Below are 22,426 nucleotides of genomic sequence, written 5' to 3'. Positions count from 1 at the left end.
ATTCGCATCGTTGAAGAGAACTCTAGAACCCGGCCTTTGAAGGTTAATGGTCAAAGAGTTTGTTGTTATTCACAATGAACAGGCTCGACGATTCTTTGATTTAATTTTATACCTACAAGCACATTTATAGTGTGAACAAATTTGTACAGATTTTTTAATATCTATTATTTTGTTTGATAAGAAGAAAATTGGTAATTACCGTGTTAGGTACTTTAATTTATTTTACCTAATTAGTTTTTCTTCTAAATCATTATCCAAGTTACATTAAACCTAATTAGTGACTGGCAACTTTTTTTGTGTATTATTATAACTAATTATAACTTAAAAACGTAATAAAAAAAATGGTGTGTACGCATGACATGTGAAATTAATATTGCTAAAGTATGTAGGTGGATAAAAGCTGTGGTTAACATGTGATTATAATTAGTTTTATAAGTAATAAGTCTCTGAGAGACAAAATAAATTAAAATAATGTTTTGCACGTCTACGTCTTACATCGCATAACGCTGTCATCGCCGGTCAGCGATGTGTTGTTCCCCGTACCCCCCGCTTCCTCTATATAGCCTTCGACTCCCGCGCCGCCGGCAGTTTTTATTACAAAGCTAGCGAGAGCACACGTCACAAGAGAGAAAATAAAAAATGTTTTCACCGCGACTTCTTGCGGTTTTCGCCCTACTTGCCGCAGTGGCCTTCGCGGCCGCCGTACCGGTTTCCTTCAAGCAGGTCTCGTACCCGCAGCCCATCACCACGGTCAATGATGACGAGGTGGACGACTTCACGTCTTGGTTCCGAGGCCCATGGGACAGCTTGTTCAGCTCTGTGTGGAAGCTCATCCCGAGCTTCGCCGACATCGGCCCGAAGATCATCGCCAAGGACAACATGTTCCAGATCGCAGTAAACGTTAAGAAATACAAGCCTGAAGATCTTTCTGTGAAAGTGAAGGGCGACTTCATCTTCGTGCAGGGCACGCATGAAGCGAAGCACGAGGACAGCGACATGTTCGCGAGCCAGTTCTACCACACGTACTCTCTGCCAGTGAACGCAAGCGCCGCTGATGTCAGCGCGCAGCTGTATAACGATGGCTACCTCGTGGTGACCGCACCTCTAAATGGCTCCAGCGAGAAGGGTACGGACAGAGACGTGCCTATCAAAGAGACCGGTACTCCTTACAACAAGGATGACAAACCAGACTTGGAGAAGGCCGACAAGCCCGCCGAGCCGACCTCCACCGCCCAACCGGTAGAAGACGAAAAGAAGGAACAGACGACACCGGCCGACCGTGAGGAAGTCACCGACAACAACAATGTCATTCCTCACGGAAACGAAGTCCAACCCTAAAGTGATAGCATAGTTGTAAGCATATATTTATAAAGCAGTATTTTAATAAATATTTTTTTTGAAAATTTCGTTTGTGTTTTGTTTGAAGTGTGCGTATCATGGTACGTGGGCTGCGTTGCAACGCTATATAAATTCAGTCGTGCGTTACATTTAGGGTGATCGTTAGAACAATGGGTTATGTCAGGTTTGGAATTGAATATGTCGTAAGCTCTAATTGTTCGTACTTAAAATGAACAATGGACGTTAAAACGAGTGTATTACTCGATATGGTAAATCTTTAACTTTGCATAAAATTAAAATAAACGTTAAACGTCGTAATTTAATAGATTTATCTAAATATTACAAACTGAGGACTTTATTCTTCCTTCATAATGTCTAGTTTACTGTCTGCAAGTTTTCACGGTGAGAACAGGTAATTCTAGGAAATTAATTCCCGTCGTTGGTATCAGCCAGATTATGGAAAAATCAATTCTGTGCTCTTAAGTGTGTAGCAACACACTTAAGTAATCCTTCATAGTCAAAAGATAATAACTTTTTTATTAATAATTATCTGTCTCTGAACTTAACTTATGAAATTATTTCTTCGTCATAAAATATTGTAAAGTCGGCATTATAATAATGACATTCATTTAAAGGCCAATATTCGAAACCAAAGGTTTGAAAACTCAGTTTTATTCTTAGTATCCCTAAATATGTATAAAGTATCTGCCTTGACTGTATCCTGTATGATCGTGGAAGTAACGAATTCTTTAAACCAAGTAAGTCACTGGAAAAATAATTATCAAGTATCAACATTTTTTAATTAAACTGTTGATGTTTGATATTATGAATGGTTTTTAAAGCATGACCGTTTTTATATATTTCACAGTTTAATTATTAATATTTTCTGTTATTGTATCGTGGCTTAGGGACGTCACGGGCTTATATAGTCAGTGACAGCCTTAATGGTCGCAGTATGACGATCAGCTGTTAACGTTAACAGGGACTAGAATTTGCAGATGCCACGTCTATCCTAACAGATAAATAGACAGTATTTTATTCAATATATTCGTTTGTATGGTTTTTTTTCCAAATATATTTCCAGGACAAGATATATTTCCTTATAATACATGCACTGTGAAAAACCTGATTTGAATATTAATTGAAAAAGGCAGAGGATCAACAAATTAAACATTCGTAGTACCGAATGACATTGAGATGTCGCGTGGAGTTATTTAAGCGAGTCTAGTCTTCTGGAATAATAATTAAATTGTTATACAATTACGTATATTTTGGTTCCTGGTCGATTTTATGGACTTATGTCCTGCAGTGATAAGTAAACTTATGTGACTCGTAATCCGTGTACTAAGATGTACTATATACCAAGAGTGCGTAGTTTCATCTTATTTGAGGACTGCAACTTCTTTCTTGGCCTTATCTGTTACGTTACTTCTTTACTATGAGCGGTTATTTTCAAGGACGGACGGATGGACGTTGTTATGCATTATGGTTTCTACTTCTATGTCTGTTTGCTTCGATTTTGTGCGTAATAGTAAGTTTTTTTAGTCTTTACGGAGCAGTACATGACGGTTGTAAATTCGAAACGTAAGACTTTATTCAATAAATCCTCTTTGTTAACAAGTTACTCAAGAGAAACAGGAGTGAAGCTACAATTTTACTTCTAGGTAGTTTTAGACATTATTAGTGAGAATCCTTTTGCGCGAATGGCGCGCTTTAGTTACCAAGTCAAGTGTTCAGATTTTCGGTGGCGGATCAGCGGGTTAGTGTTGCACCGATACATCGGGGCACAGTGTCAGATTTTCTTCCTAACAGTAGTTTGAACTTTCTAGATGAATCGGAAGAGCTGAATTTTTTCCATTAATAAAATATGTTTAATTAATATGGAAAAATACTCTTGTCAATAGTCAAATATGACAATGTTTGTTAATTACAATTTCATTTTATTGATCGTTAAGCTCACGCTGGACATAATAACCATATTAACGTATTCCCGCGCCTTTACTTAATATTTCCTTTTACCTGATGATTAGGAAAGATTTCGTTATTTTATTTTTTAATAAAATCCTTTGTAAATAAATGCTTAATGCAACTGTTAATTGTTTATGTGGATTATGAGCACTAACTTCCTTCATCGACCGGTTTTTTTTGTTGTTTATATTTTATCTTTGTCTTTCCTCTAATTTTATTTTATAAAGTGTAGACAGACGTGTTTTATTTTTGTGGATTCATCATATATTTTGTATTTCTTACCATAAAACAACCTAGAAAATTCTTCAACGAATGCTTAAAAGCCTGATTATTTCACCTTTTTACATAGACATTTATTATTTTGATTTACTGGCCGATTGTTGTGGTGATGTATTTATACATTAAGCGCTGTTTTATTCGTCCATTACATTACTGTAGGTGTAAAATATTTTAAAATTTAACCAGGCACGTGGTAACTAAAATACATTTTTTTTTATTTTGTTCCCTTTTCTTTTTACTTGTCTTTAAATAGGTAAAGTTTATTAAAGCATAACAAGGTTGAAACTTATTGATGGCTAATAGTTATTTGCTAGCGAATGTTTTCCTGCTTAGGTTGTTGCCAGATTGGTCTACTGCGGGTGGAGGGAAATCCTATAGGAGAGCCCCACCTCCGTGTCCCTCTATGTCGTCGATTACTAAAGTTGTCTTGTGCAAGATTGCGAGCTGTCCTAAAGTTTGGATAGCACTATACAATTATGCACTTCGTAAGCGTCATATATCAAAATAACGCTTTTTCTTAATGGCGATTTGATTTTACATTTAAAATATGTTCGGTGTCCTAGTAGTATTGTTGTTAAGTTGTAACTAGAGAATTCTATTAGCTTGACACGTATGAATACATATTGTAGTCTCTATTTACACAAATAGAAAGAAAGGGATGGAAATAGGTTTGGTACAAGTGTCACGGCAGTGGAATTTCAAGTACAGCATATGTGAACATGTCATATTAACTTGAATAACAAGTCGCAAGCGCTCGTGTGTACTGTTAAAATTAATGTCAGCTGCGTCGTGTCTGAGCAAAACCCGTTATATGACATATAGTGCAACCATGTTGAACCTTCAGTATTATTTTGTTTAATATTGAAATTTCTAGAATCGTTCGCTCGTCTTTTGTTTTGATAAAAAAGTTTATAGCTATGAGTCATGCGGAGGGGAAAACCAAAAACATGCGTCTTTATTAAATTTAATGACATATCTAGAATAAGAAATTGACTGTAACTTGTTGTGCCTGGTTTTGCCAATATATGAATAGCATAAATTGTATAGATATAGTTTGTATTAAAAATCATACGTAACGTCAAAAATATATCGAAGTATTTTTTTTAGTGAATTTTGGATTTAGAATTTGAAGACAAACAATTAACAGATTCCGAGACAACCTTATCAATCCAAATTCATTCAGGTGGTCACATAGAATATAGAGTTTATAATATTTTAAGGTTCATCTCAAGACGTGTTTTTTATATTATAAGGTGGCAAACGACCGAACTTCCACCTGAAATCGCTGAAATAGCGAAGTGACCGTTGCCCATGGACATACGCAATTGCTTATGCGTTGCCTACCTTTAGTCGACGGAGGAGAGGATGCACAAAAAGAAAATATTTTCCCTTTCCATTCATCCTCTCATCCGGAAAGTCCACTTCCACTTCCCATCCCAAGAAAAAGTGTGGGAAGGGAAAGTGGACTAATTTAGGCCTCCGGGACGCACACTCATCAGATGAAACGCGGAATTGCTTCCACTTCACGCCTGTCTTGTGTGTGGTCGTGGTATTTCACCGGGCGAGCCGGGCCAATTCGTGCGAAGATGTTAAAGCGGGCTCTACCATTGTTAAACTGTTTACGTGTACGTAATAATTGTATACTGTTATTAAAAGCATAAAATTTTATTTTTATAAATTTTACAAATTCGTATCAGCATTGCGAACGCATTTAAAATGTTCCGCAATGACTCCACATTACTTAGTTTTTTTTTTGTGTTTACTATTCACATTACGTTGTTACAAAGAATTGTTATCAGCGGGTCATCTTTACAAAGAACAAAGAAGTTCGAATGTTACTTAAATAATGAAGTTTAAGTGTTAATGTATTTATTAGTAAATAGAATAGAAAATCTTAATATTATATTTAAAAAGAAAGGTGAAGGGTTCATAATATTATAGAACCTAAAATAGTCTTTACGATTTAAATAAACATAATAGCATCGAACTTGATGAAATATTTGATGACGTTAAAAAAGAGTTGATAATTCAAAATTGATCCCAAACTTTGATAAGAGAGAAGAGAACAAGCTAGGTTTTATTCTAACTTAAGTTGATTCTTGTTTAGAACTTGAGTATTTTTTTTAGTTTTATCAGTTATTTGTCTACTAATATTTATGTTTAATTTATTATTTAATATTTACAATAATCACTTTTCTCAAACATATCAAGTTCTTTGTGTTTATGATTACAGAACATTGAGTGATATATTAAACATTATTAATTCATAACATGATATGTTGTATTAATTACTCATCTTACCTTGTAATATTTGTATGACATATAGAATATACTTTATGTTTTCTCATGTCACCTGTGGAACCAGGTTATACCTTTTATTTGATGTATTATATAATAGATAAAGTTAAGTTAGTTAACTAAGAACAGTTAACAATAGAATACAGTATAATATAAAATCTTACTAACAAATAATGTTTTGTATATGTTGTTAATGGATGGATGGACGTTTGTTTGAAGATATCTCCAACGGCTGAATGGATCTCGATGAAATTTTACATACATATAGAACATAGTCTGGAATAGCACATAGGTTACTAATTATGTTTTGGTTTTTTTCTAATTCCACGCGGACGCAGTCGCGGGCGATAGCTTGTAGAGTATATTATGCTTGTGTTTGAAATTTGAAAAATATCTGCACGTGTAACTCGTTATGATAAGACCCGCATTTCAACATTTTCTCCTTAATCGTTTTTATTAAAACATTTCAAACGGTAAACTGATAAAAAAGGTATACAAAAAATTATTTTATAATATAAGTAAAACATTTTGTAATGCCGTGTATAATTTTTTTTGATGAGAACAATTTTTTTTTCAGAAATTCCGTTTTGTCTCTGTCCCTCAAATGAAATTGTCTATCTTGTAAGTATGGGTTTGGTTATCAAATTGATTTTAATAGATAAAGGTTTTATTGTTAGTTAACTTATCAGCTGATGTTTTTGGCGTGAGACTTACAAAACTTTACTTTAGAAGATGTCTGGATGGAGCCGCTCACTTTAGCACAACTGTGTGTAAACATATCTGCCCATCATAATTCGGTCTCACCCTACTCATGATGCCGGTTTGAAATCTGACGAGAAGTAACGCAGTTACCATATATTAGTATATATAAAATTTCGCCTAAGCTGGAAATGTTTTAATTACTTTTCGCGCTTGACTGATGGGGGCTCGACCCCGCCGCGGTCGTCGGTGTAAAACTTTACCCCTTTACGTTGTATGTAAAAAACAACACTATACTATATAACAGATTATATTCTGATCTTGTTGAAAGGTAGAATTATTCTGTAAGATTATTATAAAGTACGATTTCATCAACGTGCATTAAGAACCAATTTAAACAACAATTGTATCTTTCCTAAGAATAGAACAAAAATGTTTACATTCCACACCATGTTCTATATCCTTTTATTTCCGAGGAATGAAAGCAAATACCAAGGTGAAGTTAGTAAAATATTGTGTGTTTTCATTAGGGAGCTGCGGTCGGTGGGCCACGTATAGCAAGCAATCTGTCGCTCTGTCGGTCAGGAAAGTCACAAGTGAATGGAGTGCAAACAACCGACGCGCCCCGTTTCCTTGTTAGTACAACGGACGGACGGACAATGCAACGTACACAATGTTGCACGGAAACAACACTTTATGATGCTGCCTCAGATTTTTGTATGCTAAGTTAATTTCACACATTTTAATGTTACCTGAATTGTACAATCCTTGTAAGTAATAACCATGACGATCTTTATAAATGTACTGGCTCTTAAGCGTAGTATTTGTGCCTATTTGATTGTCGCCATTTTGACGCTGATAGTAGCGGTTTGTAACGGTGGTGTGGATTCGAACTAATAATATAGATGGATTAAACTATCACGTAACATCAACAGGCGCGATTAAATGGGAACGAAGCAAAAGCTGTAATTTCTAAGGAATTGCCTATCCATTTAAAGAGATCAGTGGTAATATAACTAAGTTGTTATTGTATCGTTTAATTGAGAGGGAATTGAAAGTCAATATTTTATGACAAAGTGTTTGTTGTACAAAAGAAATAATAGTAATATAGACTAACATCGTGATTCAGATTTCTTATCTACTGCGCAACTGACATACATTGTTATTTTGTTATTAAAACACGTAGTTAGCGTAAAATTTACGCAAAACTTCACAATCGGTAATGAGCAATAATTTATTATGATATACTTAGATGGCGTTATATGTTTCAGGAAGCATTGCATATGCAATGCATTTTATGTTTCTAAGAAATTATTGCTAATTATTTTGGAGTAAAAAAAATTTTTTTTCATAGGCAACACGTAGACGACTAATTACGTTTTTATTTAATTCCGCGATTGGTGTCGCGGGTGACAGCTAGTTTACCTGTATTTGTCCATGGGTGTTATCGCATACTTTCCACCTGTCACTCAGCTATCGTCCCAGCGATAACGTAGACATGATTGCTTAACCGCAATCAGAGCAAATGAGTCAGCTTTCATTGGAAGTGAACATAAAGTTTACTCTATATATTTACAAGATGTAATGTTGTCAGTATCATCAAATTAACAATCATTAATATAATTTAATAGACATGGTTTACTTTTGTTTCTATGTGACAAATAGTATCGAATTACAATATATGTTTAAAGATGTAATGAAGTTTACCAGTGTAGGACTTGACTATGTCTAACGACCCAAGTAGTGGACTGTAACTAATTGTTTACCCTAATCTTGTTTTAATTATTTTATACAATATTATAGAAGGGGGTAGTAATTCTAAAACTTCGTCTTGCCATTTTAGATTGCAAAACCAAGTTAGTTTTCACAAATCTATGGTCACACTTATTTTTAATGTCACAACTAGAGAGTAGATATTTCTTCCTGTTAATTGGTCTGGTCGTGGAGTATTTATTATCGGTTTTGTAAACAGTTATTACTATTATATGCCATATCTAGTAAAGAGGATGTAATAATCAATTCAACAGATCTCTTGTAAACAGTTGGCCGCATTTGCTACGCTAATACATTAGTCTGTTTTTTTGTATTTCACAGTCTAATTACTATAAGACGATGTATCGCTTAGTAACGCAGAATGCTATTACTTTTAAAAATATTTCTAACTTAAGTAATGATAGAGACTTAGTTATCAGAGAGGAGTAGAGAGAGATGGTAATAACTTAATTGGTAGTAATTTCAGAGTGTTTGCCCTTCTCTCGAAGGCCCTACATCATATTTTCTAAGCCTAAGTAGGAATTACATATTTTCTGATAGAACTAACCGCGACAATCCTCTCACCGGACCAGATAAGTTAACCACACTATAATAATGCAAACCAAATAATGTCAAGTTGTGGGAGTTTCATTGAGCGAATCCAAACATTTCTGTGTAGCCGCGGCGTCGCGTTTCGTACACATTGGCCATACTTTGTTTTGTATCTGACGATTGTTCCCACCACTCTGCTGGCAACAAGCGAATGCTTATTGACTTTACATGGAAGATGTTCAAGCGGAAGCAACTAAAAACTGTGGCAAAAACGTAAATGTATAAAAACATACGTGCGATAAACATTATTTCTCTGAGTCAGTCGAGCATGAAGATAAGAAAAAAACAAAACATCAACAATTGTGAGGTGTATAGGTACCGTTGAGGTTAATTGGTGATGCATAATTCCTTTTTGCGGTTACGTGGTCATGCAATGCTTTTGTTTTATATCACTGAGTCATCTCAAGTTTGTGGTAGGTCAGGTTACACCATTCAATAATCTATCGTTATAATTAAAGGTTATTACAGACTGCTAATTAATTGGTGATTATGATCATTAATTATCTAATAGATAATGAATTTAGGTGTTATAAGTTTATAGGTGTCGAAAACAATGGATATTTTAATTCACTGATATCTTACTAATATTATAAGTGCGAAGATTTAGATGGATGGACGGCTCAACGGATCTTGATGAAATTTGGCGCATATGTAGAACATAGCCTGGCAGAACACAAAGGCTACTTTTATTTTGCGCAGATGGAGAAGCATGCGACAGCTAGTTTCACATAACGCGATAAACACATTCGTTGGGAGACTTATATTAATCATCTTAGAATTCGGTACTTTACCTTCCTCATTAAAAATAATCCAAAGGCTGTATATGCGCATAAGGGATTAACTTCGTATATGTATGTATATCTCAGAAAGACATAAAGTAAGTACATGACTGTTAGCGGAACTTTATGTTTCATTTTTTGCGTCAGGTTACGAGTTTGATGTCTTAAAAACATCAACAAAATGTTATCGATAAATTGCATGAATCACAAAATAACAATTAAACGTGGTACAAAAAAGAATGCCGTAAAAATAACTATGATCGTAAAAACATTTTAAGTCTAGTAATTTCTAGAAAAACTAGTTGTCCCTTTTTATTGCGCTTTACGAATGTTTACATTTACTAGTCAAGTTTACATAGTTCTCAATTAAGGAACTAGATGGCGTTAGTTAGACCCGATAGTTCATTGTGAAGTTTAAATATAGATTATAAAAAGATTACTTTTACATTATATATGCATATAATATATGTTTCTGATTAATATAAGGAAGATACCCATCTTTATAATCGGAATGTATCTCGTTTGACACGTTAAAGGTAATAAATAAAGGTTTAATTCAAGCCAATCTCAAGTATTTTCCTTATATTCCACCTCATGTGGCTTTTTTATATTATGCAAATATGCTAATAAGCAAAAATAACAAGTCTGCCGATCTAAAGATATAACAATCAATACAAAAAATACATTTAAATTCACCAGGTATGCTTAGTTGTGTAACAAAATAATACAGATTAGAGGTAAGAGTTAATTTTGTATTTTTCTTATACGAATCATTAGCAGTTTTTTCAAAATTACAAGACAGGAAAATACAAAACCGGAGAGTAATTTCTCTACTTCCATTAGTTTTATTACTGTGAAACCAATCTTGATGCATATCGGATAGGAATAAAATATACACATACTATTTTACATATCCACGCTCTCTGTTGTCACGACACGGAAACTCTCGCGGTGACTACAGATTGGCCGTCGATGGTTTTTCCGATAACAGCCGCCACGCAGTCGGACGTCCGACAAAAACGTTACAGTTCTACCATAATTGCTTGGTACTTGGTACTGCGCAGAGCACTGGCTAATATCATATACTAGGTATCGCGCGCGACTCCGATCGCGCGGAATAAATAAATACTTAATAAGAAGGCTATGTATTCTTCCAGACTATCCTCTACCTCTGATGCCAAATTCCATTGATATTCTTGCAGCCATTTTAGAGATACCTTCAAACATCCATCCATCTATATCATATATCTTCATATAGTAATATTATATATTAGTATATTATAAATGCGAATGTTTCAAATTTTTCATTGTAATTTTTATGTTTCGTTGTAAAATGTCTTTAATAAATAAATAAAAATAAATTGTGTAGATTTTGTTTACTAAGTGTTGCCTAATTGCCGCACTTAAAGCCTTGATGGCTATAAAGGGAATCCCTTAGCAGTCATTAAGATATTGTATTTACACATTAGTGTAACTCAAAAACTTTTCGAATTTTAAATTTATTTAAAAAAAAGTACTTATGTAAAATCTTTCGAAAATGAAATGGTTGCAAAAATAGTTTGCAGTTTGCTTTTATATTCGCCGCATTTGTAATGGAAAATGTGATTTGGTTTAGAACTCTCTGCGCTTTAGTTAGTCTGTGGAGCAAATTGGGCGTGCAGTTGGCTGCGTTTTTGAAGTTTAATATGCAGAACAAAATGGCTTCCCAGAACGAGATGAGTATTGCGAACTGTTCCCGGCGACATGCATGTTAACTACGCACTGCTCTTGCTTGCTGGAGTACATTTGTTGGGATTTTTATATTCTAAAAACATTATACACAATGTCTTTAAAACAAATTTAATAAAATGTATAACATTCCAAAGTTTCGTTACCGTATTTTCTTATCGATCCTCCACAAATCTCCTCTAACATCTTAATCTTTCAACATATCTTACTTCTTACTAATATAATAAATGCCAATGTTTAGATGAATGTATGGATGGATATGTGTTAGAACGTATCTTCAGAACAGTTAATCAGATCTCGCTGAAATTTGGCATAGATGTAGACATTATCTGGAAGAACACATAGGCTACTATTATGTTTTTTTTATCCTCGCAGACGCAGTCGACAGCATCAGAGTTAGCTTTACGTAAACAATATAGCATATTTTTAAAATAAAATACAATAAAATAGTCCGATAAACATCTAAGTAGAAACGCGGGGAAAGATTGTCGCCGGCGTGCGACTGTGATACAAACCCTTTGCAGTTTGTTTTATCTATCCTTTTTATCTTCAATCCTTTTGATGTTCGGGAAATGTTTTCCTACGTAAATACGACTACAGCTAATTTCTCTCAAGTTAAATTCTAGTCTCCAAAAGATAAGTAAATATTCTGTTGACTTTTTTAGGAACATAGTTTTCTTCAATTTGCAATGTTTTTTATTAATGTTGATGAAATTTAAGGCCAGACAATTACTAAGTAAATATATACTTTGTATATCATTTGCGTTAAATATAAAGCCTTTGATGTCAAGACGGCTTAATTTTAAAAGAATAATAATCAAGAAAATTTCTAACGTTAAATATTAAAAGGCACAGGTAAAAGCCCAATGGATTTTTTGCGGTACACCGTCTACTAAGTAATATGGATATTGAATTATTAATTCTAATTAAATCAGTTTGAAAAAACTTTAAAAAAGTGACAAATGGCTTATGTTACAATACTTTTATACCTACATATATGGTAAATGCACAAACCAATAACACTACATACCAGTATCGTATAACAAGGTCTGTCAATCCCGCGGGAGTAATATCTAGTAAGAAAGTACGTATTAAAACTAACCTTTACGCTTTATTGAAGTACAGCAGTTGTCAATAATTCAAGCAATTCGTAGGCCACGAATTCGCAACAGGAAGACGAGGATTTTAAGCAGTCGCTAGAGAATTCAATCTATCTCAAAGAAGTATATCTTTAGGGTTGTCACTAACAGAGACAGCATGTTTTGATAAAAATATTTTTTTTTACTCTTAGTATATTTGGAGTACTAGCTAGGAATATTTCGCATATTGTAACTCTGTTCTAATCATTTATATTAAGTGTTTGTTTCTTCAAATTGGTATAAGTGAAGTTAAAAGAATCTATATTTTGATTAACGTGAACTTAAAAAAAGTGAGAGTTAAATAATATGTCAAGAAACAGACCGAACTCTTCAATTTAGATAATTACTTACTTCTTACTTCTTTCAAATTAACCAGCGTGGCAACCCTGTTGTAATATATACGTTGATACATGTGTGGCAGAACACAGTGATATGTATCTTTGTGGTTTATGTATATGTCGGAATGCACGCGTTGTATAGGCTTTTGGGGAGCTATACATCCGTTTTATAGTTAGACATGCCCTTTAACTAACGTAAATAAATACATTTATAAGATCCAAAGCCGAACGGTAGGCAAGAACATAAATATGTCATAGTACTGCGAAGATTGACATTTATATTTTACAATAAAATTTACTACTGGAAAAGTACAAAGATATACGTAATGTTGCTATTGACGTAAACAATTTTAGTTTTCCTTGATGTTCACTTTACAGTTTTTTTTCTTTTATTCCGATGTTCAGTGACCGGTGAAGCCATTCGACCTTGTATAGTTGACATTTTTTGTATCTTAATTTATTTTTGCGAGTTCTAGATAATTCTTTTCTCATTCATCAATTTTTCCTTGTGGTGTTTAATGTTTATTTTATTATAGTTTATAGTTAGAAAAGCTATTGTTGTTGTACAATTGTGAAAAAAATCTTAATTTTTCTATTTTTTTCGCCGTTGAAAGAAAGCGGAAGGAAATATTGTATTTCTATAAATGTTTTTTTTATACCTTGATCTTTTCTTTCTTCACATTTACTTTAACACAGCGAAGCTAATGTTTACACATGAGTTAGTTTAATCAAAGTATATATTATTTATTATCAGTTACATGAAAATTCCATTTTACTCTATAATTTATTTGTGAATCGTCGTCGTATAAAAATAATCAAAAATGATTAATCATCTAGACATGATACTTCGTATTCGCATTATAAATATCCTCAATAAACATACAAGGAAAACATACATGTTTGCAAAAGTATAAATAATAAGCAAGGAAAGAGGTGTGAGGGATCTTGAAAATAAAACTATTATTTCTCACATTCCAGGTTTTTTATTGCAGACAAACGTTCTTACTTTTTCTTAAACTAAGACGTCACTTCTTTTCGACATATGTACATATTCTTACAACCTTTCGTTACTGCCAGTGCTCGAAATAGGTTTTAATCCACACCAAGAGGTGTTCAACAACATAACAAAGTCATTATGAGTTAAAATTACTAAAAAATCTATGATGTTGCCAATTAATAATAATAACTTTACTAGCTCTTTCACTACATTTAGGGATAAATTCGGTTCAAAGTGTTGAATGTAATATGTCGGCTAAATTGATTGCGGGCGAAATGACTTCGCCGCTGTAATTATACAACATTTACACCATTCACTTGATAAATAGCTGTAATAGTAAACTTGGCTTTGAATTTTAAGAGAGGGGACCTCTCAAACATCGCTTTCCTCTGTGCTAAATTAAAAAGATAAATGAGTTCTAAACTTGCTTATACCTTTGCTTGGTTTGTGTATTTTTGTAAATTTTTGATTAAGTATACGTTCATAAAGTTGTTTTAATTTTACTTAAGTATTAGCAATCTCGTGACAAAAGTTATAGAATTTATTTATAATAGTACCACGACTTCTCTTTGCCTAGTCCATTTCTCTGAAGTCAAAGAAATTTAGGGTAAGATTTAAACATTTTAATATTACTGGAGGCTATAATAAGTCTTTCGGAATATTTTGGAAGTTAAAATAGCTCGGGTCTAAGTAAACTTTATTTTGTATCCCGCTATAATAAGTAAGCTTACTTCACGACTACGAAATACAAAAAAGCCTGGTCATAATATAAAAGTTCATCGTTAAATATAATAATTCAGTTAAACCTAAAATCTTAATATACACAAAAAGTCACAATAAAATAAATTATTCTTTTCCAATGTTCCTTTTATTACTTCCTTTTTTTATTTTTAATAATGAAAAAACAATAACTTCTTATAAAAAAAGTTATTTTTCTTTGAACAATGTCCTTCAATTACTAAATAATATTTTCTATTGTCGTATCGGTACAAAATGGATTAGCTTTGAGTTAGTTTTATTATTCAGAGGAAACTAAACCAAATAATATTAAATTGGCTAATTTTACAGCTTTATTATGTTTTTATCTGATGAAAAAAAAATATTTTGTAAACTAGACAACTTTATCTAGTTTGTAAACATTGATATTTTTTCTCAAACTTACTTTAAGATATTAAGTAGCAGTAACTTAGGAATATTAAAAAGATTCTCGAGAAAAACGTAGATCGAATAACTTAAGTAAGTCACTGTGGGTATTTTAAATTTTAAAAGAGCCATCTTTTAGTTCTACGAATTAATCTCTTAAAAAACCTGGAGCGCAATGGACGTCCGAAATGTTAATTCCAAATACATTATTTATCTCATTTGAGCTCAGTTTAAAATATTAATACATTTTTAGAAGAACTGAAACTACCTTACATTAAACAGAGGCGTGGTAAATAATTTTAAGAACTTTTACTAATAATTAAATTAATATTGAAGCTAATTTCGTCAAAATACTGGCCAATGGTTAAATTATATTCTCTGCATTTGTGTATCTGTTTTTCTCATTCATGTAGTCTTAGTTAAGCTAAGCTATTAATCCGACTTAAGTTGTTAGGAAGTTGGCAAGCATAGAATGCATTCCTCTTTAACTTGGAGTAGTTTAGCGCAAGGATTATCAAGTCAGGGCTTCGACTCAAACACATTAATTCAACATAACTTGTGCCTTATGGTAATGAAATCAATTTTCTTAGGTTCATCAATTTTTCGTTTTCCTTTAGAAACTTCTTTATAATATCAGATTTAAAAGAGTTCTTTATATTTTCTTAGCAATAAATGTATCTTTATAGTTAACAGTTTTATAGTTTTCACCCTTAGCTAACATAAAACAAATCAACGGTATATTTTAACATTGAATAGCAATATATTTTCGAGGCAATAAAATTAAACATTAAATTCGTAACACTTAAATTCGTCGAGCTTAACTAACTTCAATAAACATGCCAATAACAAAATGCCCGTTGAATCGTAAAAACAGATTGACTCATAACATTTAACAATAACTAGACTTTAGTTATTTTAACACATTAATCAAACATTCGGACTTGCAGTCAATGAATTGATGTTGTGTTTATTTTCTACTAGCTGTCGACTATGACTCCGTTCGCGCGGAATTAAAAAAAATATTATCCTGTGTTCTTCCAGATTATGTTCTACATTTATGCCAAATTTCAGCGAAATCCCTTCAGTCTTTCTGGAAATACCTACTTAAAAACACTCATCCATCCAACTTTCGCATTTTTTATTTATTAGTTAGATAAATTAGCTCTCGCTTTAATTTCACTACAAATTAGACTATTCATCGATAAAACGATGATAAAATAAAGTAATAGTATTATACTAAAGCAAGCAAGTATCCTAGATGATTTAAATATAAAATTAAAAAAGAAAAACAAACTTCACTTCAAATGAAACATGTTTAGACATATATACAATCTGCATCTAGTTATAACAATACGAAATGGTACAGCACAATATTGGTGCCTCAAAATTTAATAGAAACGAAATGTCGAGTAATAACAATAATATCCCGTCGCTTTCCAAGTTAATAAAGTGCCAATATCCGAAACGGAAGCTCGAGAAAGAAGCTTTTCTCTTCTGCTAAACGAAAACTCTTCGATACAACATTTTTGTAAGAACAACGAAATGATAGCCGTTGGATATAGCAGTAAAAATATTCTGATCTCATTTCTTATTGTTTTAAAGATATAACTTATAGGTATTACGATTATAACAAGCTGTAGCCTACGACTCCGTCCGCGCAGGACCGACGAACGACGGAAAGAACCTAATAAGTAGCCTATGTGTTCTACACTTATGTCAAATTTCAGCAAGATTAACGCAGCCGTTCTGTATATACCTTCCAACAAACTTCATCCATCGTAACATTCGCATTTATGATATTAGTAGGATTTAATCCAAAAAGTTAAATATAGAAATCTATCACGACTTTAGAAGTCGGATAAATACTGGCAGATGACGATTCCATGATTATTATTAACTACTACTTGCTTCTTCGTTTTTATTTGTTGTCGAAGTTAGATACAATAAAATATTTAATTTGTTCTTGAACATTTTAATACATAGCAATAAAATGTATTATGGTTTAATGTTGTTCAAACTACGATGTAATAGACTTTATATTATATTACTCTAATGGAATTGGAGTGGATAATAAAATTTACACACTAAAAGTCTTCGCTATTTCAACTGTAAACAGAACGATAACAAAATACTTTGCAGTCGTACAAAATATAAAATAATATCTCTCGCCCGTGACTCCGTCTGCGCGGGATTAAAATAAAACTCAGTAACCTTTATATTCGTCATCACGCTATGCTCTACATATATGTCAAAATTCAGCGTGGTCATAGAGATATTTGGAGATACCTTATTACAAATCTCCATCCATCCATACATCCAAACATTCACGTTTTAAAATACTAGTAAGGTAAGATATAACACTTACAAACAAACGCTAACAACGGCTTGAATACATTTAAATAATTTTAAACTTTTACTTTTAATTAATTTTAAAATTGCTAATTATTTCTTTTAATATTTTGTGTAAATAATCAAACTATTTAAATAATAATCTGTGACTGACGTGGTTGTAATCGTTACAAAAACATTTCAGAAATAGTATTGTTTTAGTACATGTTTATGATTCATGTACACCTTGACTCATTTACTTACCTAAGTTTTTTAAAGGATGACTCACCAGTACGAATGTAAACTATCCTTGAGGAAATTATATATTTCCTGTTTATGTCACAAAGGTAAATTGTTTCTTGTAATATTATAGTTATAAGAACAGTGTAACTTTTATTTTTAATGTTGACAAAATATTAAAGTAGGGAAGTAACCCATGGTTCATGTGCTTCAAACTGTGTTGCAAATGATTAACCTACTGTTTAAAGATAGTCGATAGTTTTAGTAACTTTTAGGTTTTGTTCAGTTCGGACCCTACCTTAGAGCAGAGCCTAGCGTGTGTGAAAACACTCTACTTATTATTACTCTATTCTTACAGTAGTTGTACGCCGCAACTCCGTCCGCGAGGAATTAAAAAAAAAGTAGCTTATGTATTCTTCCAGACTATGTTCTGCATCTATTCCAAACAGCGAGATCAGTTTAGCTATTCTGCAGATACCTAATAACGAACATCCATCCATCCGAACAATTCATTTATAACATTAATAAGATATGGTCATTGTAGTGCTTTGTAGTCCTTGAACACGAGTACTTGGTGCGCACCAAGATCTCTCTACCACTTAGACTATTGTACGTATGTCGTGCATATATTGTGTCTAAATAGCCGTAATACTATCGATTTGAAGCACCACAATAATTTCCATTAGCATCATGGGAGAGTTGAGGCAAATTAGCATAATTGTTAACGTTTATACTTAGTTTACAAATTGTTTGTTTAAGAGATGAAACATTATTAAAGTGTCTATCACCGAACTGCAGCCGGCTTCTAGAACTATTTGGGTGTGAAATGTGAATTTCCAGTTATTTTACATTTATTCCTACTAAAGATTTGCAAACAAATCAAACGATTTAATTGAGAAACATTCGTTTTAAATTTTTCTTCGTGATGCAAAAAGTCTATAGTTGTAAAGATTAAAGTCTCGTTACGTTATTTATCATGTTTGAAATGAAAATAATTTTTAATTGAATACTGTTTATATAATACCCTATTCCTGTATCTAACATACAATCTGTCAAACAAAGATTTGGATAATTGTAAGCGTTTTCTCCGTTAGATTAAAGAACTTTTTTCATTATCGAATTAATCACGCTGCCCCGTATTTGGGAGTTTAAATCAACTTTTGTTTGCGAAATTTACGCCGTACTTTTATTTATCTAGTTACAAATATTGTTATGTTCCTATATTGATATTTAACTAGTAAATATGATTTATAAAGTTTTCATCTTTTGTTTAAATATTTTATTTGTTTGATTTTTTTAACATACACTTTGAAAAAAAGGAGAAAAATTACAGGTATCTCACAAGCGGGAATCTAAACTAAACTTAGCAATTAAAGATATTTTTTTGTCACATTTTAACTTATTAATTTTATTTTCTTCTAATATAAATTATTATCTTTTGACATGCTTTGTAAAATGATTTCCGTGATGATTATATCCAAAATGTTCATCGCTATTCTGATGAATTTCAAATACAAAATTCCATTAACGTCAATTGAGCTGTACTAAATTAGAATTGCTAATTGTTAATCCTGTTTTGATGTGAGAAATATATATTTGGATATGTATAGTTTACTCTATGTTAAACAATATTACGTTTGAACGTGTTAATGTACTTTGGCGCTTAAATTGCTGAATATTAATAAAATGTTTTGCTTTTTATGTAAACTAGGAAACCAATGAGAAGAAGAAATGTATAAATGTTTTTCAAACTGCCAAATACCTTATTATTTAATGTTAAGTTATTACATTTATACAAAAGACCGAGGATTTCCTCTGTCGGTTAGAGTAATGTAGATAAAGAAATGCAACGAATTTGTAAGGAAATAAAATGCACAATAGTGGAAGAGGAATTTTCTTAATATCTTTCTACGGCACTCGAGCCTCGCGTGGCTTTATTGCCCAAGTCATTATTGTCTTTGGCTTTGCGATTTTGCCCGTAATTAAAGGTTCCTTTATAGCATTGTTATTAACACTCCCACATATAAAGGTATTTCACACTGTACGACACATTTTTCCTTCATAAATTCTCACTAATAACAAACAAGTAAAATGGTTTATTTCGCTTCCAGAGTTTACTATCAATTTCTGCGGCATTATTCTTACAGCAACCGATGCAACCGAACTAAAACGCTTTTGTTTTTTTTTTACTTTTAAGTAAACCTACAAATATATTAGACTTTTAACATAATAAAGATACTTTTAATCTCTATTACAAAATATACCTGAAAGAAATTATTATAATGAAAAACTGAAAGTGGAAGTTAACGTAGTAAAAGCGGTTTCTTATCATTTCAACTTAAAGTGCGGTCCTAGGACGGAGCTTAAGTGACTTTGTCTCGAGCTTAAAATGTACTTTTATAAACTTTATACTTAAGCCTCGGACGGAATGTATAGCGCGGTAATTAAATTCATCTTTACTTTCGCATTTTTTTTTACTTTATCCAAATAATATATTCCTTACGAAAGTATAAATAAGGACCTCTTCTTAATATAATAGTAAAATCTTTTGTATATCAAAATACATATAGGTTGAAAATAAAACATAATTCGCTGTACACCATCCTAGTTGAGGTTACACACTAATGGACGGCTCCATTCTCTTAATTCCGATCGCTTGTACATCGCTTGCCCCATCACTTGGCAATGATTATTGCAACGCCGCGCCGCAATTTTTTGTTTAAATCCTAAATCGATAAAAACTTCAAATACCTTAAAGCTACCTCAGAAGTTTTAATTACTTTTATTTCGAAATTATTTACCTCTATTATAAGATTAATCCAGAAATCTAGAACTATTTAACAGAGAAACGTTAACAATTCAATAACGCCATGAAATCGTAATAAATATCCTGTTATAATATTTTAACGGTACGATATTTTCACAAAGTATGTGTCACTGTGCTTCCGTTTATTACCTAATATATTAATCTCTTTTGAGAGTGAACTTTTATTACGCAAGATTATTAAACGTCGGCGTTAAACCGCAAATATCAATTTCGTTTATTAGCTTTTCCTTTATTACCAACGTAGTTTAACATAATACCAATAAAGCCTTGGAAAAACTTTTGAAATTTTACACGAAGTGTGTGAAAGATAACTTTAATATTCGTACACACATCAATAAGGATGTCTCACTAGCGCCCCCCTGACAACGGCAAAAAATGTCAAAGATCCTCTGTCTACTATAGCTGTCATGTAACTTTCTTTGAAGTCTTTTTATTCTGACAGAATAAACCACGATAGTAGCCGCCTCAGTACCTCACTAGCGCCATCCTGTCAAAGTCAAAATACATGTTGTACTGTAAAGCTATCACCGGGCTAGATATATTTTGACTATACGTACTTAAGCATATTAGTTTGAGTTTTTTGTGTGTTAATTTATACATATACACAATTATTCGTCATTTGTTTAATTACAGTCAAACAAAACTATAATAATTGTCTCCTTAAATGCACTAACATGTTCATTAAGCTTAATTTCGTGTCGTAATGTCTAAGACAAGATAATTAAGAGAAGACCAGTCGCATCCCACTTAAATAGGAAGTCATAAAAGGTGCATTTAAGATGGAATCCTTTTTAATTACACTTCAAAGTAGTGGTACTTACAATGTTAACGATGTCACATTACACTTTTATGATAGGTAATGTTTTTTGTGCGTGTGTATGTTTGTTTTAATGTATGTATGTAAATTCGTATTGTGTTTTTAGTTTTCAGAGTAGTTAGTTCCTATAGTAATAAATCATATTTAATAGTAACAAGAAGATTAAAAAGCAATTTCATATCGTTTAAATTTCTAAGCAAGGTATACTACGCGCTGAAACATCTCACAAGTTCTAAGACCTAAGCTTACACAAAGGAAATATCCAACTAAGTACATTAATCCTTTAAAGATAAAATATTCTGCACGTGGTACATGCTTTGGAAAATTTATTTAAGGGTTTGATGCAACATCAATGTTGCAGAAACGCACTTACAATTAAACATTAAAATATTATAGTTGCTTGTTTTACTGTTATAAAGGAATATTGCAAATATGGAATCATTTAGTTCAGACTTATCTGAAAAGAAGTAACTAATTTGTTAATATCAAATACAACTTAAAGATAACCAAAGTGACAGCTCATCCGTCATAGGGTCTTATGCTAAGAAAACTTTGTAATATCACAGTACAGAGTTTTCGCAATAGGTACTTAATATAGAACAAAAAGGTAATTTAGATTTTTATCGTATTTATGTCTTTTATCTCATCTCATCACTTTTATAGCTTTGAGGGTTGTGAGCTGTATGTAGCATATTTAATTATCATCCATACGTAAATGATGTTGAAAAACATATAAAGTTTTTTTTTTATTTATAATAGGAAGCCAATATATTACATGAGTGATTACAATGTTTTATAAAAAAATATTTATTTATATCTAAGAATACATATCATGTAATACACTTAAAGGCTAACACATCTTTTTAACAAAATTATATGACAAAAGAAGAAGTTATCTTTAAAATATTCGTTATTTAACCATAACACTGTTTAAAAATGAACAGAAAAAAACTATGCATTCTGTGACACAAAATAAAAAGAAAATCCACCCGTGTTTGCCGCATTAAAATTTTGAAACAGGCGTTCGCGCATAGTTCTGTTTTTAAACTGCCATTTAATCTAACTTACGCGAACACGAAATAAAGTTTTCGCAGCAAACAAGAGATGGTAAAAGGATAATGCATTTTAAGCATTTCTTTGTTGC

General features: G+C 32.2%; 1 protein-coding gene across 1 annotated transcript; it reads left to right on the top strand.

Moving 5' to 3' along the window:
- The first annotated feature begins 573 nt into the window (after positions 1–573).
- LOC106124004 (alpha-crystallin B chain) lies at positions 574–1,398 on the top strand. Its single transcript, XM_013320438.1, has one exon. The coding sequence runs from the start codon at positions 640–642 to the stop codon at positions 1,336–1,338; it is 699 nt and encodes a 232-aa protein (XP_013175892.1). The 5' UTR covers positions 574–639; the 3' UTR covers positions 1,339–1,398.
- Positions 1,399–22,426: the final 21,028 nt, after the last annotated feature.

The sequence above is a fragment of the Papilio xuthus genome, unplaced genomic scaffold (assembly GCF_000836235.2).
Source record: "Papilio xuthus unplaced genomic scaffold, Pxut_1.1 DF825946.1, whole genome shotgun sequence".
Taxonomy (NCBI): Eukaryota; Metazoa; Arthropoda; class Insecta; order Lepidoptera; family Papilionidae; genus Papilio; species Papilio xuthus.
This window is presented reverse-complemented; position numbering and strand designations above follow the sequence as displayed.